This window comes from Adiantum capillus-veneris, chromosome 21 (assembly GCF_014529385.1).
Source record: "Adiantum capillus-veneris isolate H3 chromosome 21, ASM1452938v2, whole genome shotgun sequence".
Lineage (NCBI taxonomy): Eukaryota > Viridiplantae > Streptophyta > Polypodiopsida > Polypodiales > Pteridaceae > Adiantum > Adiantum capillus-veneris.
The window spans coordinates 125,514,932-125,541,895 of NC_140951.1; the positions used below are offsets into that span (position 1 = coordinate 125,514,932).

Consider the following 26,964-nt stretch of genomic DNA (forward strand, 5'->3'; position numbering starts at 1 on the left):
CAACAGTTTTGGACGTCGCTCATTGCGGAATTATTCATCCACTTTCCATGGTTTGCCACATAGAGCATCCAATGCTTATTTCACATTTTTGAAATGGGGGCCATGTAGAGCAGTGGATAAAAGAGTGCACTACAGATGGTCGTCAACTTGCCATTCTTGATTATGTAACAACTGAAGGAACATTAGAGCTATTTTAAAATAACATTTTGTAGATAATAAATGCTCTTCTTTAGGCCATGAAGTATCTACATGCGCATGACTATCTCCACAATGATCTTCACTCCCGCAACATGATGCTTCATTTTGGTCAGAAGGGGGTCTATGCAGGCATTGTGGACTGGGGGTCATGTACAAAGACCAAAATGAGGACATGATTTCCTCCTCTCGATCTACGACTTGAAAATAGAAAATAGAAAGCAGACTGAGAGATATTTTCCATGGGCTCCCTCATAATGCATATCTACTAATCCCCCTCCCTAGATCAATAAATCCATGGACAGCTTCTCCATGTGTCATACTTGTAAACGACTCTTGAATTGCATGTAAGTGCCACAAGAGCAAAACAAAAGGGATCTTTTAAGCAATGTACTTAACCATCTTGAGAGTGGCAAGCAAAAAAATCCCTCAACCCAACCTAGCGCTTTTGATCTTTGTCTCTCTCTAAATGGTGCCCATAGATTGGGCTATGACATTGTATAATTTTTGGTGTACAACCAGTTGATGATTAAAGTCCAACAACATGGTGATAAATATTATGTCTCTTTCTTGCAGCGTGATTAAGTTATCTTGTCTTTTTCTTTCATGATTTAAAAGTGATATCTTGTTAACTTCATGATAAGTCTTTCTAATGATGACATATTTGCTTGATTGGTAGATATGGAAGAAGAACGTAACCACGCTAAAGCACAAGCCATCTACAAAGAAGAGAGAGAGCGTTATGGCCAAGAGAAAGACCTCGAAGTTATTGCTAGAATTGAAGGGGATGAGTTCGTGTTGTAAGGTGATCCTCTTAGCCTTAAGGAGTGAAGGAAGCTATGTCCAAACCACTTTGTGTGCTAGCAACTATTTTGAATTAGCAACAATGCAAAGAAATCAGCTCTTATAAAGCTATAGATTTGTCAATTATACTCTCACTACATTATCAATTATCAATTAATAATAAACAATGATAGTCTTATCATTCTTCAATAAACTCATATCAATCAAATTGATTTTCAAGTGCTAAATAACTTAGTCATTTGAAAAAAAACATTTCAATCACAATGCTCATATTGCACTATATCGATTTATCTAAAGTGCAAGATTTTGGTTTTCACACATTACAATCCTAATCACTTGCTTAAAACACTACAAATAAATCTCATTATCACATTGCACTATATCAATTTATCTAAAGTGCAACTTACGGCTTTCACACATTACAATAATTGATAATATTAATCAAATCTTGCAATTGATTCTCATTGGAGCATGAGGATTAATTGCAAACCTTGACAATTGTCATATCTGTCTAAAGTGTGAACATGAGGTTCTCAGACTCGAGGGTAGATCTTTGAGAGCTTACCTATCTGCAATTGTTGCACGTGTATGATCACACAGTATGATAGACGTAGCAATCCAAATAAAGATAATTTAATATCAATGTGTTTTGACATGATATTCCTAAATTATAATTCCAATGAGAGCATACAAAAAAATTTCTATCTATGTTCACTTTGAAGTGAGAAAATATATGCACGTCAAAATCGAACCTACCTAAATAAAACCAATCTCTATTGTATTATATTTTGCAGACTGATAACCTCATGTGAGAGTACACTCTGCACACAACGGAAATCTCTAAATTATATCGCTAATTCACTTCCACATGTCAGTAAACAGAGCACGCAGCAAGTGACTCCTAAAAAATAAACACATTGTATGAGTGAGAGTTTGAGCTCTGCACAACATACAAAGCTTACATAAGTTGAACCTAAAAAATAATAATCAATCAAATTTTTAAAAAACATTAAATTGATTTTAAACAAAAGATTTTAAAACTATTTTAAATTACAATAATTTAATTATAAGTAATTTTAATTATTTTTTATCTACAATTGATATGGGATACCTTTTGTGATGAATACTAGTCTCAACAAGGCATGTTGCCGCTATAAATACTTCTTTTCAATCAATGTTTTCTTCGATCGAAAAATACTTTGTGCAAAGTGTTTTTCAATCAAAAAACTAGGAAAAAATATGGATTGCGCATTTTCTTGATGTGGCATCGAATAATATGCTCGTATAATATGAGGTCGTGTAAACTATTATTATACATATCCCATATAGCGTATAATGCAACTTAGATGTAAATATTGCTATCATGAATGGAAACTTAGAGGAAGTTGTGTATATGATGCAGCCACAAGGCTATGTGAATATGAGGTTAGAAAGCACTATATGGATTGAAGTAAGTAGCCAGAGCTTGGTATGAAAGGATTGGAGCATTCCTTGTTTCCTTGGATTTTGAGATATCAAATGTAGATCGTTCATTATATGCACAAAAGAATGAATCAATAATTGTTGTGATATGCATTTGTATGGATGACTTGATTGTTTGAGGTGATAATGTGACTAAAGTAGAAGACGTACAAGCTCTACTTATGCAAGAATTTGAGATGAAATACTTGGGATACTTGTGGTACTTCTTGGGCATTGAAATTCTTGGCTATTATGGAGTTGATATTTTACTATTTTTACAGCTGACAGGTGGAAAAAATTTGGACCGAGCTAGGCCTATGCGAATGGAAATATATATATATATATTATTATTATTATTATTCGCTCTTTTATGAGCTTTGGCCATTTATGATCGGTCGGCCAATTTGTACTCAATTTGACCATTCAAGAAATCTAATGAAATACGTGCAAGGCGGAAATGGTCACTCTTGCATGGGGAGAGATTGCACCCAGTGCCTATGTATTTTTCTCTCTCTTCTCCTTCACGGTGCCGGTGTAGCACTCCACTCTAGGAGGTACGCCTGCACTCTCTCTCTCTCTCTCTATCTATCTATCTATCTATCTATCTCTTATCGCATACAGCTTGGAGTACGTGAAAAGATGGTTGCCAAGTATACAATTTTGTTTGTTTATGGCTTATATTGTACTATTTTTGGGTATTTTGCAGGGCTCTTCGTGCCTCCGTCTGTAGCAGTGGTATCAGAGCACAAACCATTGCTCTTGGCAAGATATGGATTGTAAGAAGAGCAAACGTGACAATTTTAGGATCTAAGCACTTTTTAATTACTCAATTTTATTAATAATGATCTTCAATATGCATGTATTAATATGTATTTTACCTTGAGTGCTTAGATGTGTGTTCGAAATGGTAGGTGTTTGAATAGTAGAAATCGCCAAGTTGTAATAGATTTGCATATAATTGCCAAGATATGGAGATGTCAATAGAATAAAGGGAAGCACAATATCATATTATAGGTAAGTATTAATGTAGATATAGTAGATTGGAAATTTCAATGTTCTATGATATCGTCGAACCATGAGCACTCAGATTACAAGATTGATTAACATTAGCAACATGGGAACAAAACACCAAATAATCGTGGAAAGAAAATTAAGGTCTTCAAAGGATTACGAGGGATCAAAGGACAGTAGTGGTGATGTTGGCCCATAGCTGGGACACCATGCCATGTCCAAGGTGCTGTGTGAAGTGACGCAGCCCGATAGACTATAAGCTCCTTCTTGCCTTCATGAGCAACAAAAAGGGAGCGGAAGGTCTTTGCATTGGTGTTTCCATAAATCCAAAAATTGGATGCCTCCACCTTGGAAAGCAGGCCGGAGGCTCATAAAAGGGGAGGTCCGTGGCGGCATCCTCTGTAGATGAATGAGCAGCGAGGCAAGGAGTTGTCAGCCTCTCTAGGTGGCACATCTTGCAAACTCCCTGGCTTTGCATCTACCTCTGCTGCCCTCTTTCCTTGCCTCACGTCCGTGCCATTTGCTTTGCCATAGGATGCACGCACTACAACCTAAGCACACGCATGGGGCATAAGCTGTCATTTGGCCTGCACCACTCGTGTGCGCATGCAAACCAAAGATGAATTCCCATCCATGCAACACTTCGGCCCTAGATTTTTTATCACCGACCCTTAGTACACTCATGACAGTTTCTCGAGTCTCTCACTCTCCACCAGTCACCTCTATCCTCAGCTGCAAAGAAAACGGCTCACCCCAGAGCGTCCAAAATGCCGGGAGTGTCCTTACTAGCCGGCTTCCCTCTCGTCCTCACTCTCTCCTCCATTAGCCGCCATGCGGCTGTGGTCACTTAACTAGCCGCAGTCCGCCGGCCTCTCTCTCTTTTTTCTCGCCTAACAACTACACGCACACCCTTTTTGGTTGCATGGTATGCTTGCCAACCACACACACTTGCTTGCAGCATGCAGGTTGGTGCGCTCTTAGTACACATCTCAACAGATTTTTAGCCTCTAGCATTTACGCCTGTCATTAGAGGCCTCTAAGAGGATATCCGTGCAGTGTAATCAACTTAATCAAGTAACGCTTGGGTGGTCAGGGTACACCCTGAGATAGGTAGTGGACACCAAAAACATGCACGTTGTTGATGCTCATAGAAAATTGATGTTACAGCATGCCAGCCGGATGTAATACTGTTATCATACTATTATAATATTGTCAATTGCAAAACTGATAGACACCCCAGCAACAGCCAAGCCAGTCGTCGCAAGAAGCCAAACCCAGGATATCAACCCATTTTGTTTTAGTGGAAGAAAGGGACCAGTGTCTCAAAGTCTGGCTTCCCCCACCATTTTGCAACGGGCTTTCCCCATGCGGTCAAGTGAGACTTTGCAAATCTAGACGCGTGGAGCAGTGGAATGTTCTCTTCCAAAGCGACTGAGTTTGCTACAAACATATGCTTGGCTGCCTTGCAAAATACCCGAAACAACATACTGCTAAGCATAATGAGCGAATCTGCAGATACTACAATATTTTATAGCATCACTAGTGGAGGAATCAGGCAAAAATTGTGTAATGAAGATCAGCATCAATTTGACAAGGTTTGCAAAAATAAGTGAAAGATGCTTCAAGAACGCATTATATACGTGATGGAAACAATCACAGTTATTTGCAACTCTCAATATACATTAACAATGTGTAATTAGCGTAATACTTCTATTTCACTAATGAAAACATACGAGTGAGATATTGATCTGGCCATATCTAGGTGGTAGTCGTGCTTAGCAAGTGGAGGAATTGTGTTTGTCAAGGAGAAAAGATAAAGAGAGTAGTGGGACTGTGAATATGGCCTTGTGAGAGTCAAGTGACTTGCTGTTGGATCCCAGTAGGATAGAAGAAGAGTCTCGACATGGAGAGGAGCACGCTTTACAACAAACATCAAAATCCCCCTATACTAGAGGTATAGTGATTGATAAAGTTATTATGCTTGGGATAGTGAGACGACTATGTCTACGAGGGCCACCCCATCAGTGATGGAGGCTCTAGCAGAGGATCTCGGCTATTTTAGCAAGGCTTGGGAGACATCCAATACGACTATATTGTTGTGGAGTCGAACATTGTCGACGGACTTCAGTGACCAATGCAATATATCCCTAGTCAGTGCCCGATGCGAGCCAATCGCATAAGACACTGATGTTCAATGTAGTCGTTATGTTACTACGTTTTATTTCGTACCCAGACATGGTAGGAGATCCAACAAGATTGTAGCACATTAATCCCATAGGTTGTTTGGGCCTTTGGAAGACGATTAATATAACCAAATTACCATACTTGGTTAATTTAGCAGCCAACGTCTTAGGAGACCTTAAGAAATCACCAAATGAGTGGAGAATCATGTGGGATAACTTCAAAGGTGAAGGATGGTCTGCAAATATATATCTATATGTATTATCAAAAAGAATTCATAGTGATGCAGCAATCGAGAACGCTATCTCAACTCAGTGATGCAGCAATCGAGAACGCTATCTCAACTCAGCACAAAAACTGCCGAGATGGACCAAGACCGACGATGGTGATTGGGATTGTGCATGATTGCGCGATAATTTTTAAAAAAAACAGACGACGATTGGAAAATTTGAACCTCCCCACGAATTTAGTATGTATGCTTTGTATGTCCCTCCCATATGTCCCTTTCGTCAAACTTCCAAGCTGTGGCCCGCCGTCGACGACACGCCCACTAAATCCTTGAGTTTAGTTCATCGTGCATGCAAGCAGGGTATGTAAAATCAGTTGGGCAGATTTTAATATTTTAGTGCAATACCAGCTCTGAACATCAAATCACAATTTCACCATCGCTCTGGTTTTTTTTTAATTAAAAAATGCTTAACTTGGATTGCAAATAACGTCCTTGGGCCTGCCATGTACTATCCAATTGTTGTTCAGATCATGAAGCGATGCACATCGTTGTCATTTTATCGGCCAATCGGTTCTATTACAATCAATTTCAACACAGCGAAGCATGGCGATTGATATGCGGCAAAGTTAAGCTACTGCTGGCAAACACCGTGATGCAATACGCGGTCGGGCAAAAGGTGGTGCTCCAAGGACTCCTTGCACTCGAGATAGTGAGTAACTGGAGAAGGGTTCAATTGTGGATGGTTATTGGTAGTCAAGAGTCTAGGAAGATGTCGTATCTCTAGGGTATTCATGTGTGCATGCTTCCAGTTGAGAAAGAGAGAGAGGAGCTAACTACTTTTGCACAGAAAAGAGAGAGAGAGAGAGAGAGAGAGAGAGAGAGCAGGGGTGGGTATTTGTGTAGCTACTGTCAGCCGGTAGTGGAAGATAAGGGAAAGAGACAGGGAGAGAGAGTGTGAGCACCACTCGGTGGCTGCAGGGGATGATCCGCATGCGCGGGCACCTTTTAATGGTAGGGAAGTGATCGTTGACCGAGAAGGAGGGAGGTGGAGAGAGTGTCAGTGAGGGTTGGATGGTTGCATGAGGGCGTGAAAACGACCCCGATGGCTGCTTATATGAGATAACCATCAAAGTGACTGGTTGAGGGAGCAAGATAAAGGAAAGGCCAACAGTCGCATGCTGCAGGTGGTTAGGGGGGAATCGGCTGCGTGAAGCCGCAAAGGTCGAGGTGATGTGGAGGGTTGCGCAGTTAAACGGTGAAAGGCAGGTGGAGTGGTGTTAGGTGACTGGTAGACGACGACTACTGTAGGGCTTGGGTAGTTGAGTGGTTGCGCATGCACATTAGACCGACCAACAACCAAGTAACTGGAACCCAAAAGGGGCTGGGAGGCTGCAAAACCAAGTTTTATACTGCCGGTGTTGGACCCTGCATTGCCGACGTAAGGCAACGTATCCGCAATGATTGCCTCCGTCAACCAATAGTGCTTTTGAGGGGGGGGTGAGAGGGTATGTTGTAGGGTTAAGGGTTAGGAGTGGAGAAACACTCACGATATCGTATGTTGATGTCAATAGCTTGTCGAGGAGGACATCTAGCTCACACTTAATGTTATGGCAGGTAGTTGGATACGAGGATGGGCAGCCCATGCTACGGGATGGTGCTACTGCCTGAGCACGAAAGTGAAGTTCGACATTCGAGTTGGGTGAGCTTCTACCATACAGTCGAAAACAATTTCAGTGGTTAACAAGGGTGATTTGAACCCATCCATACAAATTACAATACTCATTGATAGATATCACTTCAGTGGTTACAATTCAGTGGTTAGCAAGGTTGATCTGAACCCATCCATACAAATTACAATACTCATTGATAGATATCACTTTCAGTGGTTAGCAAGGTTGATTTGAACCCATCCATACAAATTACAATACTCATTGATAGATATCACTTTCTAGTCCAATAGAGAAAACTCTTTGAAAGTGTTCCAGCAAACAAGTATTTTTGTACTACCATCCCACATTGGAGGGGCTCACCCAAGCGATGTTTTCTTCCATCGGGCTACTACATGAAAACATCTCTACCCCTGCAGTCATGCCGTGACACATACATTATCTTGTAAATAGTTTCCCTAACATCGGATCATTCCCATATCCTCCTGCCAGCTTCTTCGGTTTGTGATCTGTCACTCCTCTTCGCTTCCTCTTGATCTACTTAAACTCTACTAAAGCTTATGGGTAGTCTCTGACTTTGTCTTCATGCTTTCCTATACTACTCATCTATACATCTAACAATCGCTGCATATATACATACAATTAGAAAGATTGTTCAAAGAGGGTTGTGATCCTATTCAGCATGTGAGATCTTCCACACTATGCAATGCCACTTATCTATACAAGATGAACGAATTATGCCTAGTTTGTGTGTGTGTGTGTGTGTGTGTGTGTGTGTGTGTTTCTTTGCTTGTTATCATACACTCTCAACAATAGGAAAATAGAAAACTATAAAAACAATACTGGCAATCTTCTGCTTAGCATGTCTTTACAGAATCTATATGCCATGCAAACAAGAAAAACGAGAAGAGACTAAGGTAAAAGAGGATGATGACTTAGATGCAGCTCGTAGAGATCTCTATAGTTGTACTTATATTAGTAGGAGCGTAAATCCAGTTCTGATACCACTACTACAAAAGGGTGTGTGGCTGCCTTACAAAATACCCGAAACAACTTACTACTAAGCATAAATGAGCGAATCTGCATACCTGACGCCTCACATAGCACATTATCAATGATGTATGCGAACAGAGAGATACAGAGAGAGAGAGAGAGAGAGAGAGAGAGAGAGAGAGAGAGGAAGAGAACATGTGTCGGTGCACCTCCTACAGCGGAGTGCTACACCGACACGACGAGAGAGAAGAGAAGAGAGGAGAGAAGAATACGTAGACACTAGGTGCAATCTCCCCCCGTGGAAGAGTGAGCATTTTCCTTTTGCAGGTATTTATTTATAGATTTCTTGAATACCCAAAAATGAGTACAAGCTGGCCGAACGGAGATAAATGGCCAAAGCTCATAAAGAGCACTTGAATAATCAAATATACATAAAATGTAATATCCTTTTGCATAATCCATTATCTGCTGATGCTTTTACCACCTATCAGCTGCAATTAATGGGTAAATATCAATTCCATAATAGAGTTCAATATGTACTTTATGTCCCATGGAGCGGGTGGCCAGAAAGCTCTTTGCACATAGTGCTCTACTCTAACTCCAGGGACCTAGGTTCATCCTTTTTGAGGTCCTCAGAATTTAAGACTCAAGTATAATTCAAATGGAGCATGTCTTAGAGAAAAGCAGAACATGAGCTTCCCATGTTCCAATGTCCACAATAAAATTCCTTTGCAGGAGGTTAAGAAGAGCCCATGGCTATGGAGTCCAGCCAAAAAGAAATGAGCCTTTTGCATTATGCATAAAAGGTCCTTGGGGCCTTGCACCTGCCCTTTTTGCTAGAGTTTGAAAGTCGCTAGATATCCTTGAGTTCTTTTTAACCCTTATTTTACTTCATTTTATTTTGTACCCAAACATTTTATTAGCTCCATAAGGATTGTAGCGGTTTTGTCCCATAGGGGTTGGAAGACGAGTAATTTCATGTCATTTCTCTCTCTCTCTCTCTCTCTCTCTCTCTCTCTCTCTCTCTCTCTCTCTCTCTCTCTCTCTCTCCCCCCCCTCCTAGTACGGCTACTTGCAAAAGTGGCCATCAGTGACGCACTTCAACAACCTGTGGAATCTTTTCTTGCATGACGCCCTTTGCCACGTATCCTCCGGCATACCATGATCTTGATGATGATTTTTATCACACCTTTAGGCTTTTAGTTTTAGTCTTTCAATGTACTTCCTTTTAATTTTGTGTCTAGACATTGGTTTACAACCACAAGGATCTCGTCTCGTAGGTACTTTTGGCCTTTTGCCAACGGTTAATATAGCATTTCATCTCATTTCTATCCCTCTTCCCCCCCTCTCCCCCTTACCTTTTGGACCCTGATTGATATCAATACCAAAACCAATCTACGGACCCTCCTTTTTTATTTGATTGTCCCCAACCTCACAAGTCGATGACCTCTTGCCATCCCCACTCACTGACTCATCAATTTTGATGATGTACATATACACACACACACGCACACATACTGGGAGTGTTCTATATGGTCTTTCAAAACTTGGAGTTGATGTTTGAATGATTGTCAAAATCGTACAACACATTTTTACTAAGGCTTAAGCTATTAGGCTCTATCAGAGGAGACTCAAAATAATAATTTTTCTGTTTAACATTTTTGTACAGCAATGGATATAAATTTGATAGTCATAATTCTTTTATCGTTTTTTGTGTCAAGTGTGAGATGCTCACGTACTACGGCACTCGGATGTAGGACCACATTTGGTGTCAAGTCTTCTCTCTTTTTCTCTATGTGACATACTAGGTATACGTCATTGGGATGTATTTTCCATACCCTTAATTATTTTGCGTATGGTCAAGATGTATCAAGCCTAAGTATTTGAACAAGGATAACCATATGAGAACTCTAAGTAGATACAGTTCTAGCTACCAAAACTTAAGGTGACTGTTATCCCGGTTACATGAATATAGATCCAAGTACATCACTATTTGCATATTACCCCTTACTTATGTACTGTAAGATTATATCCATTAGCAATTTTTGTTACATATTACTCGATAAAGCTCCAGGTATTTGCTTATGTATCACTTCCCTGTCAATGTTTCCAATACTCCTTCGCAGAAGACTATGTTTAGTGAAGGATATTTACCTCCCCACCAGAATTTGGGGCAACTACTTTAGGAGCTGTTTTTGGATTATCCTCACAATTATACATTATATGTGGCCTCACTTTATCTGAAGATCGATATCCACTGGTCATCCCAATCTTGCAAACCACTCTGCTCATCTGTCCTTCAAGTTTTCTACTTTCATTGTCTTTTCTTGGCAAACAAACTTTACATCAGTTTTGTCCTTCATGGCATTTCAAATGTTAATGCATATGATGTGCAATTATTAACAACTTCTTTAAATTAACAAGCCATTGTTTTTAGTGATTTGGTTTTTAGAAAAGTTTTGCAGATAAATCTAAATACAATGTTCTCATATCCAAATCCAGGTATGTACTCCTTAATGCATTCTGATAATATCCCTCTTGAAACATCATTACAATTATCCCTGATACGTAAAATCTCTCTATATATCCTTAGACATAAAAGTAACATTATCTAATTTATCACAAGTATTTATCCCATCTCTTCTCTTATCTTGGCCACTCCAAATTCCCCCACCCTTCATCACATCTCCTTATGCGCGAATCCTCTAGTTTTATAGTGGTTTGATAAATTAATATTTATTATATTTGATTTCTTTTAAGTGAGTCTTTTTGTAGATATTCTCACACCCCTATAGATACCCCAACACCTTTGCAGCAAGCAAATACATTTTTTCAGATGCTCCCTTACTTGTTTACATTATGTTGCAAAATCCATTGTTTCTAATGTCATGGGTTCTACTTTCTTTGATTGAACTCTTACTGAGATGACTTGTCATACCTCTACTTACATGACTTCAGTTGGTGTGCAATGATCACTAACACATTCCAATCTATTCCAAATTTATATCAAACAGCTCATTTATTTTTTACTTTTTATGCCATGTCTAGAGTCCATTGGTCACAGGCACATAGATTCGCCGATTTAGGCAACATGTCAATGCTCATCCTAGTGCAAATTTTCCGATTTAGGCAGCCCACCAAAAAACTACATACTTGCAATTTTTTTAATACCAAATGCAGATTCTCCAATTTAGGCATCATTGGTGCAGATTTGCCGATTTAGGAAGCACGTCTTATTGGTGTAGATTCGCCAATTTAGGCAACACCAATCATAAAATCATGCTGCAGTGGCTGGCCACCACTGTAACTGGTATGATTTTGTTACCCGGGTACATAATGAAAGTGATTTGGATTTGGACTTATATTGTGGAATTGGAGTTGGATTGGGATATGGTATCTGATGGTTATTTTGTCACGACAATGTTTATGTGATGAGACTTGACATTATGAGATTGATGATGAGTGTGACCAATGATATCCTGATTCATTAGGGTATGACATATACTGCTTATTCTAGTGGTATGGAACACTAGAATAGGTAGTATGTGGATGATGGCAGACATAAGCAATGTTGTCTAATTTTATAGATTTTCCTTTTACTCTGTGATAATTTCGATACAAATTTCTAATCATTGTTTTTGACAAGTATTGTTTGTAAATTTTTTATCTTCGCAACTGAGGCAAGTTGCTTTCCAACGCAGATGTATGTTATGGAATTGATATTTTACTATTTTTACAGCTGACAGGTGGAAAAAGGTTGGATCGAGCTAGGCCTATGAGAATGGAAATATATATATATATATTATACATTTTATTATTCAAGTGCCCTTTTATGAGCTTTGGCCATTTATGACCGGCCGACTAGTTTGTACTCAATTTGACCATTCAAGAAATCTATAAATGAAATACGTGCAAGAGGGAAATGGTCACTCTTGCACGGGGGGAGACTGCACCCAATGCCTGTGTATTTTTTTCTCTCTTCTCCTTCACGGTGCTGGTGTAGCACTCCGCTCTAGGAGGTGCGCCTGCATGCCTCCCCCCCCCCCCCCCCCCCCCCCCCCCCCCTCTCTCTCTCTCTCTCTCTCTCCCTTATTGTGTATGGCTTGGAGTATGTGGAAAGATGGTTGCCAGGTATACAATTTTATTCGTTTATGGCTTGCATTGTACTTTTTTGGGTATTTTGCAGGGCTCTCTACGCCTCCATCTATAGCAATGGCTATCACAAAGACAATATGATTTGGACATGCTTAAAAAGTATGGTATGAATGATTTTGATTAGCCAAATGTGATACCCTTATATCATAATATAGATTTGGAAAATGATGCAAGCCAAGTGGTTTGAGAATGCTACCATGTACAAGAAGATGGTTGGTAGCTTGATCTACTTGACTATTTCACATCTAGACTTGAGCTACACAATTGGGTTGGTAAGTCAATTTATGCAATCTCCTACGAAACCACACTTGGATGCTATGAGGCACACATTGTGCTATGTGAGTACCACAAGCCATAACCCATCGATATCTATGATGAATACAATTTTCTTTCTTCAAGTGAAACGTCTTACATCAAATTTGTGTGTGAAATATGATATGATGAGTATAATTGTCTTTACAATAGCATCATGTAACTCTCAATAAATACAATAAAAGAAAATCTCAATTTGATCTTTGTCATAAATCATACACAATTGAAAAGAAAATCAAAATAAAAATATCTAAAGTGATATGACTTTGATCTAACTCGATACACATGCATCAAAATATATGTGATACACATAAAGAGTAAATATGGAGATCAATCAAATTGTCTACTTCTTTCAATATGTAAATCAAATTGAAAACAATGTAGATTCAATATGTTTAACTCTTGATCTAATTTATTTTTATATAAACCGAATTACATATGATGCACGAAAAGAAAATCCAAGAATCATGAAATAAGAAACTCATTACGTATCAATATGTAAATCTAATTGAATACAATATAATTTCAACGTAATTAACTCTTGGTCTAATTTGTTCTATACAAATGGAATTATATATAATGTATCAAAAGAAATTCAATATTCATAACAAAAAGAAAATGGATTTGGAAATATAAAAGCTCTTATCTTTTGATGGTTTTGATTGAAAACATATTGAAAAAAGTTACTAATTTGATGTAAGTCACTTTTGGTGCAGAATTTGATAAATATGTCATGACAAGAAGCTCCAAAACAATCCAAAATATTAAGAACGACTTTTCAAACACTGAAATTGTAGTTTTGAGAAGAAAGTCATGACAGTTTTATGTTTTGTTGAATTGCCAATTTTTGCTACGCGTACGCTACAAGGGAGGCAAAAAATGCCCTATGTTTTGTGAAGAAAAAGCAAACATGCTCTGATACTATATTAAGGAGACAGAGAAAGAGAAGAACAAAGAGACAATACTTAGAGAGTGCAACCCCAAAGTATGTAGAATAGACACATATGATGGTACACGGTTATGTTTAGAGTAGATTCTCAGCCCAACATCCCCTTGTTAGTACTAGGTTCTAATATCCTAAAAATTGAAGGCCAGGTGACTCTTTTATAAGTTACTTCACCATTTTCCCTACCTACTTTTTATAAATGTCATGTCAAATTCACTTATTAATAAATGACTTAAGTGATTGTTCATATACCTATATGCTTAAGTGACTACTACTATGCAAGTAAGGTTATGCAACTATGACGTGTCTGATCATGCATGTCCTTCTAGGGACTCACTAAGTGAGAAGCTAGTTCCTCAGCTATACTAACTAAGATAGATGTTGACCTGTATCAAAATCTTGTCCATATGGCTCGAGTACAATGCACAGAGGACAGTATTTCCCCATAAGCCTCTGAATAGATTTTGAATTTTATTTCATGCAATACCATCGAATCTCTTTTGGGGTGATCCTCAGAAATGAGGATACTAGAAAAAAGGTATCCAAAAACCTCTGATATAGTCAATGAAAGTTCCTTCCTCTTTCATTCTCAGATGATGCCAAGCCGTGATGACATCTTCTTCATATTCTTCCATTAACGAAGCCTAGGTGAAAATTTTCTTGAATTTTTCCACTTCTTAGGTGCTTCTCTGTGAAACCGCAGTGTAGGCCACCATGTTGGTGCATTATATTTCAAATAAGAATCCCCTCTTTGTATCTAGGAATTTTGTGACAAACGACCCTCTCAGCTTTTCTGTTTTGCACTCAGCTTTGCTTTTTCCTTCATTACCGAGTTGAGAGGAGAATGGACGACCTCTTGCCATCTGGAGGGAGCCTCATCAAGTGGGTAATCCTTTAGGTGATTCACATATCTTAGGTCCTTGGAGTAAATTATTTATATATTTTATACACTTATCAATCTATAATTGAAGTTTGTACTCCTCTCACTGTTGATATTCCTTGCCAAAAACTTGTCAAACCCTCTCAACTCCTTGTAAAAATACTTACTCCCATTGTTGGTTTCTGAAAAAATGTGAGTGAAAGGCTCAAAGTTCAAGGTGAGTGCAAGCTATGTGCTCTACCGCAAGCCAAATACAACTCCTAGTGAGTGAGTGACTCTCTGTGTGTGTGTGTGTGTGTGTATCTCTATGTCTATGTCTAGGTCTATGTCTATGTCTAGGTCTATGTCTTTGTCTATGTCTATGTCTATGTCCATGTCCATGTCCATGTCCATGTTCATGTCCATGTCCATGTCCATGTCTATTTCTGTGTATGTAAGAAGGCAACGCCTGGTTTGTATGCCTGACCTTTGTCTGCTTGGGGAGTGAGCAAATGTAACATTTAATGGCCTAATAACTTGTGTGTAGCGTAAATGAGCATGAACATAGTGGGCATTTCATTAGAATAGATTCCTAATGAGAATTACAAGAGTGCTTGGGTGGAGAGAGCAACAAAAAAAGCATAACACCTAGTTAGATAGCATCGACAATACTTTCAAAAGAGAGAGAAATTAAGCTAATGACAACAGTTGAGGACTGGATTTGCATGGAGCCAGTTCCCCCTCCAAAAGGCTTTGTATTATGGTTTCTCCCATCAAGAGAGACATTGTACAATGCAATTCTTTGTGTTCCTTCAAGACTAGCTAGTGCAATGAAGATGAAAGATTCATGCACTAAGAAAACACTTAGCAAACACAGCTTGAATTATCCCCGTTCTCACACCCAAGACCTCACACACCTTCGAAGATGGTGAGAGCTAGCAGGGTATGAGAGTAGATTGAGAGGAAGAAGGAGTATCTTACAAGAAAGATGTACATCTCCTCACATAATCACTCATATTAGCATAGATTATCTTAGTAATTAGCTTGGTAGAGGAGATGAGCATGCATTGAAGCTTGGCTCTTGGTTGGATTTGCATCCACATGCCAAGAGTGTGTTGATGTAGGCTTCTATCTCACAAGCTTGGAGTAGGTGATGAGCTCTCCATTAAAGCTTGGGAAGAGATAGTCTTCTCTTTCTTCACACATGAGATTGTGTGAGTGTGTGTGTGATAATTCCTTGCAAAAATCAGCCCCCCTTCTCTCTTGGGCGAGCCCTCTTGCTAAATGCTCTTGCTCTCATCCCATTGGACCTCCCCAGGGCTAGCCTATCACCATTAAGCAGCATAAGTGATAGCCTTTTGACATGTGTCCCCCTTTCCCCTTTTGTGAGAGCTTTAGGTTACTTAATAATTCAATTAAACTCTCATTGGACCCCTTTGCCTCGTGGCCAATAGGAATCAAGCAAGCCATTGGGCTCCTGAAGGCTCATTGGACCCCTTGGGAGACTGCTCAATAGTCATCTAGGAGAATGAAAATGTAAACGTCAAAGCTTAGATCGTAGCGAATCAATGGCAAAATGAACGGATTGACTGAGGCATTGATAGCTGCTACTTGCCTAGGTTCAAACATACGACGGGAAACACGTTGAAATTATAACTTTGTGCCAACTATTACATGCACGTCCTGTCTAGCCAAAGGAATGAATGTACGATACAAGTCCTCTTGATTCATTAACCTAGCTAAAACAAGATGAACACATGTACATCAAAAGAGACATTATAGTCTACAAGTGGGAGTATAATAGGATTTGGAGATTGTAGAATATCTCTTAATGCTTCAGCACCAAAGAGGAATACAATACGTTGTTGAAAAAAGATTTCTGTATCAATGCGAACATTTATTCTAATCCCTTGCACCCAATGAAACTGATGAAATTGAATTGCATGAGCAGGATTAGGAGGTGGTGGATTGTTAATGTAAACACAACTAGTTTTTGAAGACTTACCTTGTGTATGCTAACACAACCGCTCCTCCTCAGTGGGGGCACCAATTTGAGGCGGTGTGGGGCGGGCAACAAGAAGAGCGGCCTCTAAACACCCTTCGAGGCTCCCGTGTTGCTCAATTGGGGATGGGGCAAGCACAATCAGAGACAACAACAACCCACAGCCAGAAACCAAACAAGAAAAGGGGCACCACCTAGTTGTAGATGCGAACTAGGACGCACGTGATATCTCCTTGTACTCAAACGCACAAAGAGAGGGGAATGCAAGATAGCCACACACACCAAACACAAACATTCACCACGCCAGAGAGAGGTAAAGAGCACAAATCAACTTGAGCAACTCAGTCTTAGCCTTAAAGACTAGATGCACACAAAGCTTGATGAGAAATAGAGAGACAACACAAAACTTGACCTTGTTGCCAATACACAAATTGTCTTAGGGTCACGGGAGCCCTCTCACCGAGCACCCTCTTACAATTTACCTTTTAGGCAAACAATTCAACAAGCCCTCAAACCGCCAAGCATGAAATGGCACAACAAACTTCAAGGACAATATACCTTCAACCACCTGATGAGCCAACTTATCAAGTCAATTTGGAGAGAAGAGTCGTAGTTGCAACATACAATTGCACCCAAAACTATGAATCTTATTTATGGACAAGAGTAGGCTACAAGTGTGATTGCAGAGTATAGTATCACTCCACTCCTCTAGATGGCATAACTAACTTCAAGCTTCTCCATGCACCTATGTGTAGTGATGGAATAGAGCACTCACAATGCACACACTCTACATAACTAGGCTTGAAGAGTGGTGTGTTATGTGTTGAGAATGGTGTGGTGTAGTGTGATCATGTGATAATTTACAAGGGAGAGAAGGGCTCTATTTATAGGTTTTAGAAGCCCCGATTAGGATTAGGCCTAATCAAGTTTATTTGAAGAAATAAAAGATTGTGCATATTTTATTTTTTTAAATGAGGGTGGGTCTCTCTTGTCCTTTGAGTCACATGGATGTGGGCTCAAGGGAAGAGAATTATTGAGGATGAAAGGAGAGAGGGATTGAGTGAATAATTTGGGAGTGCCTACTCTAGTAGAGGGTGCATTTTACGATAAGGTTAGTGGTTAGTAGTTAGTAATTATCACTACAAAATATTTACAAAATCATTCGCCAAATGGTGAGATATATGATGAGAAAAGTTAGAGAAGGGATAAGCTTGTAAAGCAAGGTTGAAGCTTGGAGAAGTTGACATTCACCTCTTTACAGCACCGATAGAAGAAGCGGTCAGCATGGCGAAGTAGCGCGTGTCGATCAAGCTATGTTATCTTCAAACCTTGAAATATTCATGATAAAAGCATTTATTTGCAGAGGTTATCCTTGGATTTTTGCTGATTTTTTGAAGTTCTTTACAAAGCTGAAGAGAGTATGGTAATATGGACATATATGTAGAGAGAAAGGGAGACACATAGGCTGTAGAAATGGAGGATGAAGGCTATGGAGGTGTGAGAGATGTGGCAATGGTGAAGAGGGTGAATTAGGACATGGGAGTTGCAGGTTTGGGAGTGGGAAGGAGAGGGAGGAGTGTGTGTGAAAGAGGAAAATGATAAAGTGGAAGAGGGAGTGTGGCTGCATAGCATGGGCAAACTGGGGTCCACCAATAAAATCATAGCTCACAGCTCGTAGCTCAAAAAAATATGAAAAAATTTGAGTTGAAAGTTCAGCTCACGAGCTACAACTTTTGTTTGTATCACCTTTTTAAATTCGGGGAGCATGTGATCTTTAAAAATTCAGCAAAATCGACTGTTTTTTCCACTGCACAAAGTCCTTGTGAGGTCTTTCTTTGGATGATTCTTTTGAATACCTCCAAGAGTGAGCTCTCCATGGTGCATGCATGCATGCCACATACCCTTGGCCTTATTTGGTAGGTCTATAATTGAAGATATTGTTGAGATCATGATATAAGTGAATAGTACAACTAAGAAAATCAAATATTGAGGGGTCTAAAAATATGTACATGTCAAATATAAATAGTATAGGTGGAAAAAATATAAAGGGGTCAAAATAAATCTCTCTCATTATAAGTCTACCATAAAAAGATGAATATTTTTTGTGGTCTAATTTATGAGAGTAATAGAGAATAGATGTAGGAAGGAAAAATGACAATAGTGAAAAAATATACACATAAATAAAACTAGTTTTTTTGGATTTTTGTTGGGATGGAGTTACACCAAAAATAAGAGAAGCTTGCATGAAATTATTTTTATATGGAATAAAGAGTATGCAAAATGGTAAGAAAAAATATAGTAATTGTGAGTCAATGTACATAACATAAATAACACACCATAGGTAGAAATATTTAAATAAATATCAAAATAATTATGAAAAATCCTTTTGAAAAGTCCTATATACAATGAAATATTTACATACAAATGGGCCATAATATACTTATATTTTTTATTTTATTTTTATTTTTTTGGCTCAACTAGCCCAGTGACTAGCTAATTAAAGGTTTTTAAGAAGATATGGGAAAAGTCCCCTAACTCACACACACCTATATACAGTGAAATGGTAGGGATAGCCACAATGTTTGAGTGATTTGATAGGGTGAGGTAGCTTACTATGGCAATTACAGAGAGCCGAAAAATGGCTATCACTACTTGGAATGAGAGAAAAGAATGAGACAAGAGAAATTCAAGCTATAGAAGCTTGACGGTTAGGAGAAAGGGAGAGTGTAATGAGAAGAATAAGATCAAGTTATGGCAAGCTTGATTAGGGTTTTGGCCATGGCTTCTCTTGGAGGTCTGTGTGTGTGTAGGAGGTGTGTGCGAAAGAGGCTTAGCTATGGCTTTCTCATGTTTACTCTCAAGTTTGCACCTTGAAAAATGAAGGAGAGAAGTGTAAAATGAGAAGAGAAGCCCTCTTTTTATCAAGCTATAATTTGATGAAGTTTTCACTTCAAGGAGAACAATCACCAAGCCTAAAGAAATTGTAGACATGCGAGCCTACTTCGATGACTTAAAAAAGTGGAGAAGAATGAAAGAAAGATTATGTTTGAGGACATATGCACAAGGATTTCTCATGATTTTGGTAATCATTCATACTCCCTTGCACAAGCATTTCTCACTACACGAGCATGTTCACTCTTATGAATTTTGCATTTTTACTCTTACACTACCATTTATTAAAGGGTTCTACTCTTGCATAATCAATCAAAGGAGTTTTAAGATTATTTTTCTTAAGATTACAAGTTGATGCATTCTAAATGTTTGTGTTACTACTTATGGCCCATACTAAAGCAAAGTCATTGTAGAGAGCATATGCATTGCTCATTTCAAGTTTGTCTACTTTCAAATTTGTGTTGCAATTACAAAACGGGGGGGGGGGGGGGGGGGAGTAAGGGGATAGCTTCGTGGAAGTGACAATCGTGTTGTCTAAATATAAACCTCCCATCACTTCCATGGAAAATATCCCATGGATAACAAATGATGCAAAGAAAAAAAATAGGATTCATCCAAGACGGGGTTAACTGAAACTTACGTCAAGACAAAACCTTAACACTAGTTTGGTAACCTAATAGGACATGAAAGTTTCCTTTTAGGGATTTGAAAAAAATATCCAAAAACATAGTAGATCCACTCATTTTGAAAAATCCATTCATGAGCTTATAGTTCAAGCCAAAACCTTAATTAAGCTTGCCATAACTTTACGTTATTCTTCTCATTACACTCTCCCTTTCCTCTCTCCTAATCCTCAAGCTTACATAGCTTGAATTTCCCTTGTCTCATTTTTTTCTCTCATTCCAAGTAGCACAATTGTTACACTCACGTGTCCCTCGGGTAGTTTTGATGTAAACCGTTTCCCTATACACTGACACTTTTTACTCTAGTGCTGGCTAGAAGTTTTTTCCCCGTGTAACCATATATACACACTATACGCATGTGTGGTGGTATGTTGTACTTAGGGAGACTCGTATCTTTCTCTCATACTCACACTTGAACTCTTCATAACAAAGTGAGGGAGCTTCAAGCTATCAAGCTTCTTGGTGTGTGTGTGTGTGTGTGTGTGTGTGTGTGTGTGTGTGTGTGTGTGTGTGTGTGTATGTGCATCTACGGGTGTGTGTGCGCGTCTATAGCTTCCCTAACTCCCTTCTTCACCCAAAAATGGTATCAGAGCAGGCTCTTTAGCTCCCACAAGCATTCTCCTTCCTCCATACCTCATATTAGGTTTTGCAGGAGGTGCAGCCTCAGGACAGCTAGTCACCGTTTTGCTCACCACGGGTGCTTCGGGTGTCTCTTTTGCTCAACCTAGGACTCAAAACGAAGCTAAGAATGAGTACTACACAAAGATATCATGAATCATCATTTTTGAACACATTAATGCTTTGTTTTAACAACATTTACATGTCTGCAAGTTTTGTCGGGAGTGCATTTCTTGCCAATTTATTGTTCATGGGTGCTATGGCAAGCAACAATGACTTGTTTGGCATGCTTCAAGCTGAGGATAAGCTTGATGGGACCAATTATTTGATGTGGTCTTACATGATGAAACATGTGCTTGTTGCAAAGCAACTATGAAACATTGTGGCGGATGTAGACAAGAGACCTGGCAGTTCTACTTCTACTGTTACAAATGCAAGTAGCTCTTCAACAGTTGTTTCTTCATCTTTTCTACCTACACAGGATCAGCGTAGATGGTATGAAAGGATGCCCAAGCACATGCTTTGATGGCTCTTTCCATGAAGCATCATATTGTTCCGCACATTCGGTCTTGCACTTCATCCAGGCAAGCTTGGGATGTACTTGCTTCTTTGTATGCCGGGCGCAATGAAGCCCATGTGGCTTACTCGAGGAAGCAACTTGAGGAAATGCATATGGCTGAAGGTGAGTCCGTTGATGTGTGTGTTACAAAGATTAAGGATTTGAAAGAACAATTAGCAAACATAGATGAGATTATCTCGGACAATTCTCTCATCTCCACTTTGCTTAAAGGGTTGGATTCTTTTCAAAGCTTTGCTACTACTCTTCGTTTGGTTGCAAAAGGAAATCCCAACATGTATACTTTTGATGAGGTTGTGTCACTTCTCTTACAAGAAGAGCAATCTAGAATGAAGAGAAGTGGTTTGATTGAGGGAACTCAAGCACTTGCTATCTCTCAAAGAGGTAAAAGCAAGTCCGGACCAGCTTTGGGCACATCAAAACCAAAGCCCCAAACTCCCTCTTCCACTAATTCTTCTAGTGATGGTGATTCACAAAAAAAGAAGAGATGCAAGTATTGTCGGAAGTCGGGACATACCATTGAGGAATGTAGAAAGCTTGCAAAGCGTAATGATAAGAAGAAGCAATCGGGAATGTCTATCATTGAGAGCACGAGTAATGCAAAGGATGATGAAGCTAATCTTGCTCAAGATGTTTGGGCTTGTGTTGTTACATGCACATATGATTCTTCATTACATTCTACATGTATGACAATGCGTGAGGCTAATCTTGATTGGTACTTTGATAGTGGTACTTCCAAGCACATAACATCATGTAGGAAGTTTTTTGTGTCCTTGCAAGATGCACCAAAGGGGGGGCATGTTGTTTGCGCAAATAATGTTGGTGCCCCTCTTAAGGATAAGTTCGCATGGTAACTTGGGCCTCAAGCCAGCCGGATATATCAAGGATGCTTTCACATACAGACATGCAGTCGAAAATAGAAGAGGGTCGACGAAAATAGAGGGGGCTTGTGCCCACGCCCAATAAGGGGTAAAACAAATTTGCACTTAAGGCTTCTTGATCTTGGGCAAGAGGAGGGCTTCTCTGGGGAAGAAGATACAGGTCGAGAGGGGGCTCAACGAGGAGCTGCCGAGTAGGAGAGAGCCGAAGAAGAAAGTGGACTTCTCAAGGCAGGAGGGAAGCTTCCTTGGAGAGGGTTTGGGGAGGCTCTTGGGTCGTCCTTGGGAGAGCTCAATGAGGAGCTTAGGGCGTCATCAAGGAGTTCTTGCCTATCGCTCTCAGCGAGGAGAGCCGCGCAGCGATAGAGCTTGTGATTGCTGAGATTTGTGTTGCTTGAGGTTGTCATGCCAAGCCGGGTGTAGTCGAGGTCTTATGGATGTTTGTAGGTGGTTTTTTGGTCGCAATTGAAGCAAAGCATACCAGTGTTTGGTGTTCTTTCTTCCCCTTTCCCCCCTTCTTCTCTTTTCTTTGTTCCAACTGTGTGGCGGTGGTGATTGAGATGTGTGTGCCTCCCCGGGCCTCTGTGTGTGTGAGAGAGAAAGAGAGCAGCATGTGCTGCGGCATGATCGTAAACGGGAAAAACTGGTGTGGATTGCTATCGATTATGTGAGTTCCAAAGGTGAACTCTAGTGGATTGGGGTGTACTGTTTATCTTGGGCTATTTACTTGGGTTTCGGGTGTGTTCCCCTTTCCCCCTATCCATCTTCAGGTGCCCCCATTGAGGATCGATGATTCTCCAATTTGAAGTTTAATGCAGTGTTTGGAAGCCGCCAAGCGGTTGGCTGATGGTCGAAATATTTGGTGGTCGGATTTGAAGCTAATAGAGATGATGGAGCCGTGTTGGCCCCAGATTTACAGGTGTTGAAGGCCCTGAAGATTGGTTAGCAAATTTTGAATTGTGGATGTTATCGATGCATATGTTTACAAATGCGGAGAAGTTGCAGATGGTGTCGCTGCTACTGATGCACGGACGAGCAAAGGTTTGGTTCAACATTTTGAAGGATGATTATCAAAGTTCATGGCAAGAATTGCAGAGTTAGTTTCTGGAGTGGTTTTGAGAAGTGATCACCCCGGCAGAGGTTGGTGCAAGATTGAAGGTGGTGTGCCACGATGCAAGTAAATATATTTTTGTTTTCCTTAAGCAATTTGAAGCATGTTGGAGGCAGTTAGAGATTGTCATTGGAGTGAAAGGCAATCAGTTTTTGAAGCTATCAAAGATTCTTGAGTGCTTGCATCATCCGAGGATCAGAGATAAGGTGGAAGATGGTGCTGATACCTATGAAGACATGGTATATCTAGCCAAGATGAAGAGCAGAAAGGTGAAGCAAAAGCTGGAGCTAGGTTTGTTGAAGCCTGCATATTATGTGCTCATTGCAAAGCTAGAAAAATATTCTATGGTTCAACCAAAGGCAGTGCCGGTTGTACGAAATGCAAAGCATGCTGAGGTAAGGCCAACAATTGATTATGTTCCTTGGAGATGTCTAGTTTATGATGTGCATGTGCCAATGATGGGTGAGCTTATCAAAGAGGATAAGCCCCTTGTTGAAGTGAGCCATTGTGCCAAAGAGGTAGCAGAGGTTAGGCTTCCAGAGCAGATTGAAGAGGTAAATCCCATTTGTGTAGAAAGTTTGCATGATAAGGTAACAGGGTGCAACTCAGTTGCAGAGGCCAACAAAGATGAAGAAAGTGAGCAAAGCCTAGATGATGGTCAAGCTTTTGTGGAGGAGCAAGCGGTTGAAGATGCTGATACTGAATCACTGTATGATGTTGATGAAGATGGAGAGGCCAGTTCCAATTTTTGGGAGACAAGCGAGGAAGATGGACCGGATGCGCCCACATCCTATAACGAGGAGACCGAGTCTGATGAGCCGGTGATGGTAAAGGTGCCTTCTTGTTTAGCTGATGATGTGGTGATAGCCAGTGTGGAAGAAGAACACGTTGAAGTGCCCAAGCAAATGAGAGAGGATGTGCCATCAAAGGGAGCATGCAGTGCTCTATTGGCGGCCATGCTGGTGAAGGTAGCAGTGGAAATTGCTACGGCAGTGCAATTGGTTCAAAGCTTTGCAAAAGAGGGTAAATCTAGGTCTATGGATAGCCAAGCTGGCCTACCGAGTCAACAAGGAGATGGTGTTGAAGCAGAAACAGAAGGGGTTGGGCTTTTGAAGCTCATGATGTGACTCGATGTTGACCAAAGAGAAGAGTAAATGGAGGTTCCTTGGATTGCAAAGGTGATGCTATGGACACATGTTTTTTGGATTAGGTATGCCTTGAAAATGTAGATGATTGAAGCTTTGATGATGCCGAGGATGCCATGGATGAAGAGATGCAAGTGCTTGTGGATAAAGCTTTGACCAAAGGACAGGTGATGCGAGGGTTAGTCCCTCTACAGGTGGAGAGTCCAGTGCAACTAGCATGTTCTATGGAAAAGGAAAGAGATGTCAAGAGTGAGTTCAAGTTGTCAAAAGAGGTATGCAATACATGGTTGAAATGTATGCTTGTAAGTGCATCAGTGAGGTATGTTATCTACCAGATATGGAGGTCCATTGAGAGGAAATCTAGTTTACATGGTTGGGAGGGAGGGTCAGAATTGTTGGTTGATGCATATGATGTGATTGCAGGGCCAGATGCATTGGTTGGTTCTGAAAATATGCTTACAGGGCCAGGTGTGTTTATGAGGCAAGTAAATGTGCGAAGAGATGCTAAAGTGATTTGGGCATATTCTGTGCATGGATGGTTGCAGACATGGGTGAAGCACTATTGGAGGATGCTGCAGATGGATGGAGGAAATTGTTCCAAGGTTTTTTATCCAAGCGGAATCCATGTGATGCAGGGGGTGGGGCAACCCACTTGAGATTTGGCAGTAGTAGGCAGGAGTAGGGCCTTGTACATGTGGTAGTTTTTTGTGGTTTGCTCACAATTTTGGATAGTGTTTGCCAGTTTTTGCAGTTGGTAAAAGAATAAAGCAGTTTTTTGGTTGAACATGAATGTTCAACAAGGGGGTTGGGCAATGATGGTGTAGCCAAAGTGTGTCGACCCTAGCAAAGGGAACATACAATTATGTGTATGCTTATATATGCATGGCAGAGGGCTAGAGAAGATGGAAAGAGACTGGGCAGGCAAGTGACAGCTGTGATGTATGAATAATGTGGTTTTTAGACCATATGGACTCCAAGATGGGCTAAATATGGTGGAAAATGAAGGGTGATTAGAGTGCTAGTTTTTGGTCCAGATATGTAGAGCTTGAGCAGATCCAGACGGCTCATCAAACAGAGCCACAGTGTGAAAGATATGGAGCTTTGAAGTTAGAGATGATTGCATATCCAAGATGGATAGGGCAGGTGGAGCCAGGTAGTCCCAGCCAGTTTCAGCAGATGGTTGTGTAGTGCTTGATTTATGGAGCCTGTTGGTCTTTTCAGATCAGCAATTAGAGCTTTGTTTATATCAGGTTGGTCGCCTCGATCTGTGTGCATTTTGAGAATTTTGGAGGTTTGCCAGATCTTTTATGCGAAGTACACGACATACGAAGGCCACAGGAAGTGACGGCATGTCAATCTGGCATCGGGTCGTGGAGATGAAGTTCGAAGCGGATGGTGACAATGCATTATCAGATGTCCTTTTCAATTTTTGAACGGCTCAGTTGGTGGTCTTGATGAAGTCGACATGTTGCAGGGATGGAGGAGCTCAAAGTTTGAGAGGGGCTTTTGGTGAGTTTTGTCGGCTCGGGAACTGGGGCCATGACCACCAAGTGGCACAAGGGCCAAAGCTGGGTAAAATAAGAGGTTTTTCAAAATGCTATGGGAGGTTTGAAGGCCGACTTCATCTCGTTGCACCACGTGGAAGGGGGATTATCTCGTATACACTTTCGTGAGTATGGAAAATGGGCTATATAGCCTAAACGGCACCCTCTCTTTGGAATATCAAATGGGCACGGAGATAGCTCATGTGGCTATGGGCGTTGTCTGGCAGGCTATGCTTACGCGAGAAAGGCGGGGATCCGGTGTGGTTTGGCACATTCGGGCGTAGCTAGGCGGCCGTGGTGGCACGCGGTGAGAAGGGGACGGCGCTCTGTCTACGCAGTGGGTTGCTGACGTGGCAGGCCCACGTGGCCGGGTTCACACGCCCAATGGGCAAGCTTTTTTGAGGGCTAAAGGGGGAGCACCGATGGCGCTGACGATGCCCCTCTAAAGGAGTTCACATGGTAACTTGGGCCTCAAGCTAGCCGGATATAGCAAGGATGCTTTCACATGCAGACAGGTAGCTGAAAATAGAAGAGGGTCGACGAAAATAGAGGGGGCTTGTGCCCACGCCCAATAAGGGGCAAATTTTTTTTGCACTTAGGGCTTCTTGATCTTGGGCAAGAGGAGGGCTCCTTTGGGGGAGAAGATACAAGCCGAGAGGGGGCTTAACGAGGAGTTGTTGGGCATGAGAAAGCCGGAGAAG

At 40.5% G+C, this 26,964-nt stretch overlaps 1 protein-coding gene across 1 annotated transcript; it reads left to right on the forward strand.

The window, feature by feature from the left end:
• Positions 1 to 21,604: 21,604 nt before the first annotated feature.
• Positions 21,605 to 22,439, forward strand: LOC147431677 (uncharacterized). Its single transcript, XM_086493066.1, has 2 exons — positions 21,605 to 21,619; positions 21,663 to 22,439. Exon 2 carries the CDS (start codon positions 21,675 to 21,677, stop codon positions 22,437 to 22,439), a length of 765 nt encoding a protein of 254 aa, XP_086349192.1. The 5' UTR covers positions 21,605 to 21,619; positions 21,663 to 21,674.
• The last annotated feature ends 4,525 nt before the right edge of the window (positions 22,440 to 26,964 follow it).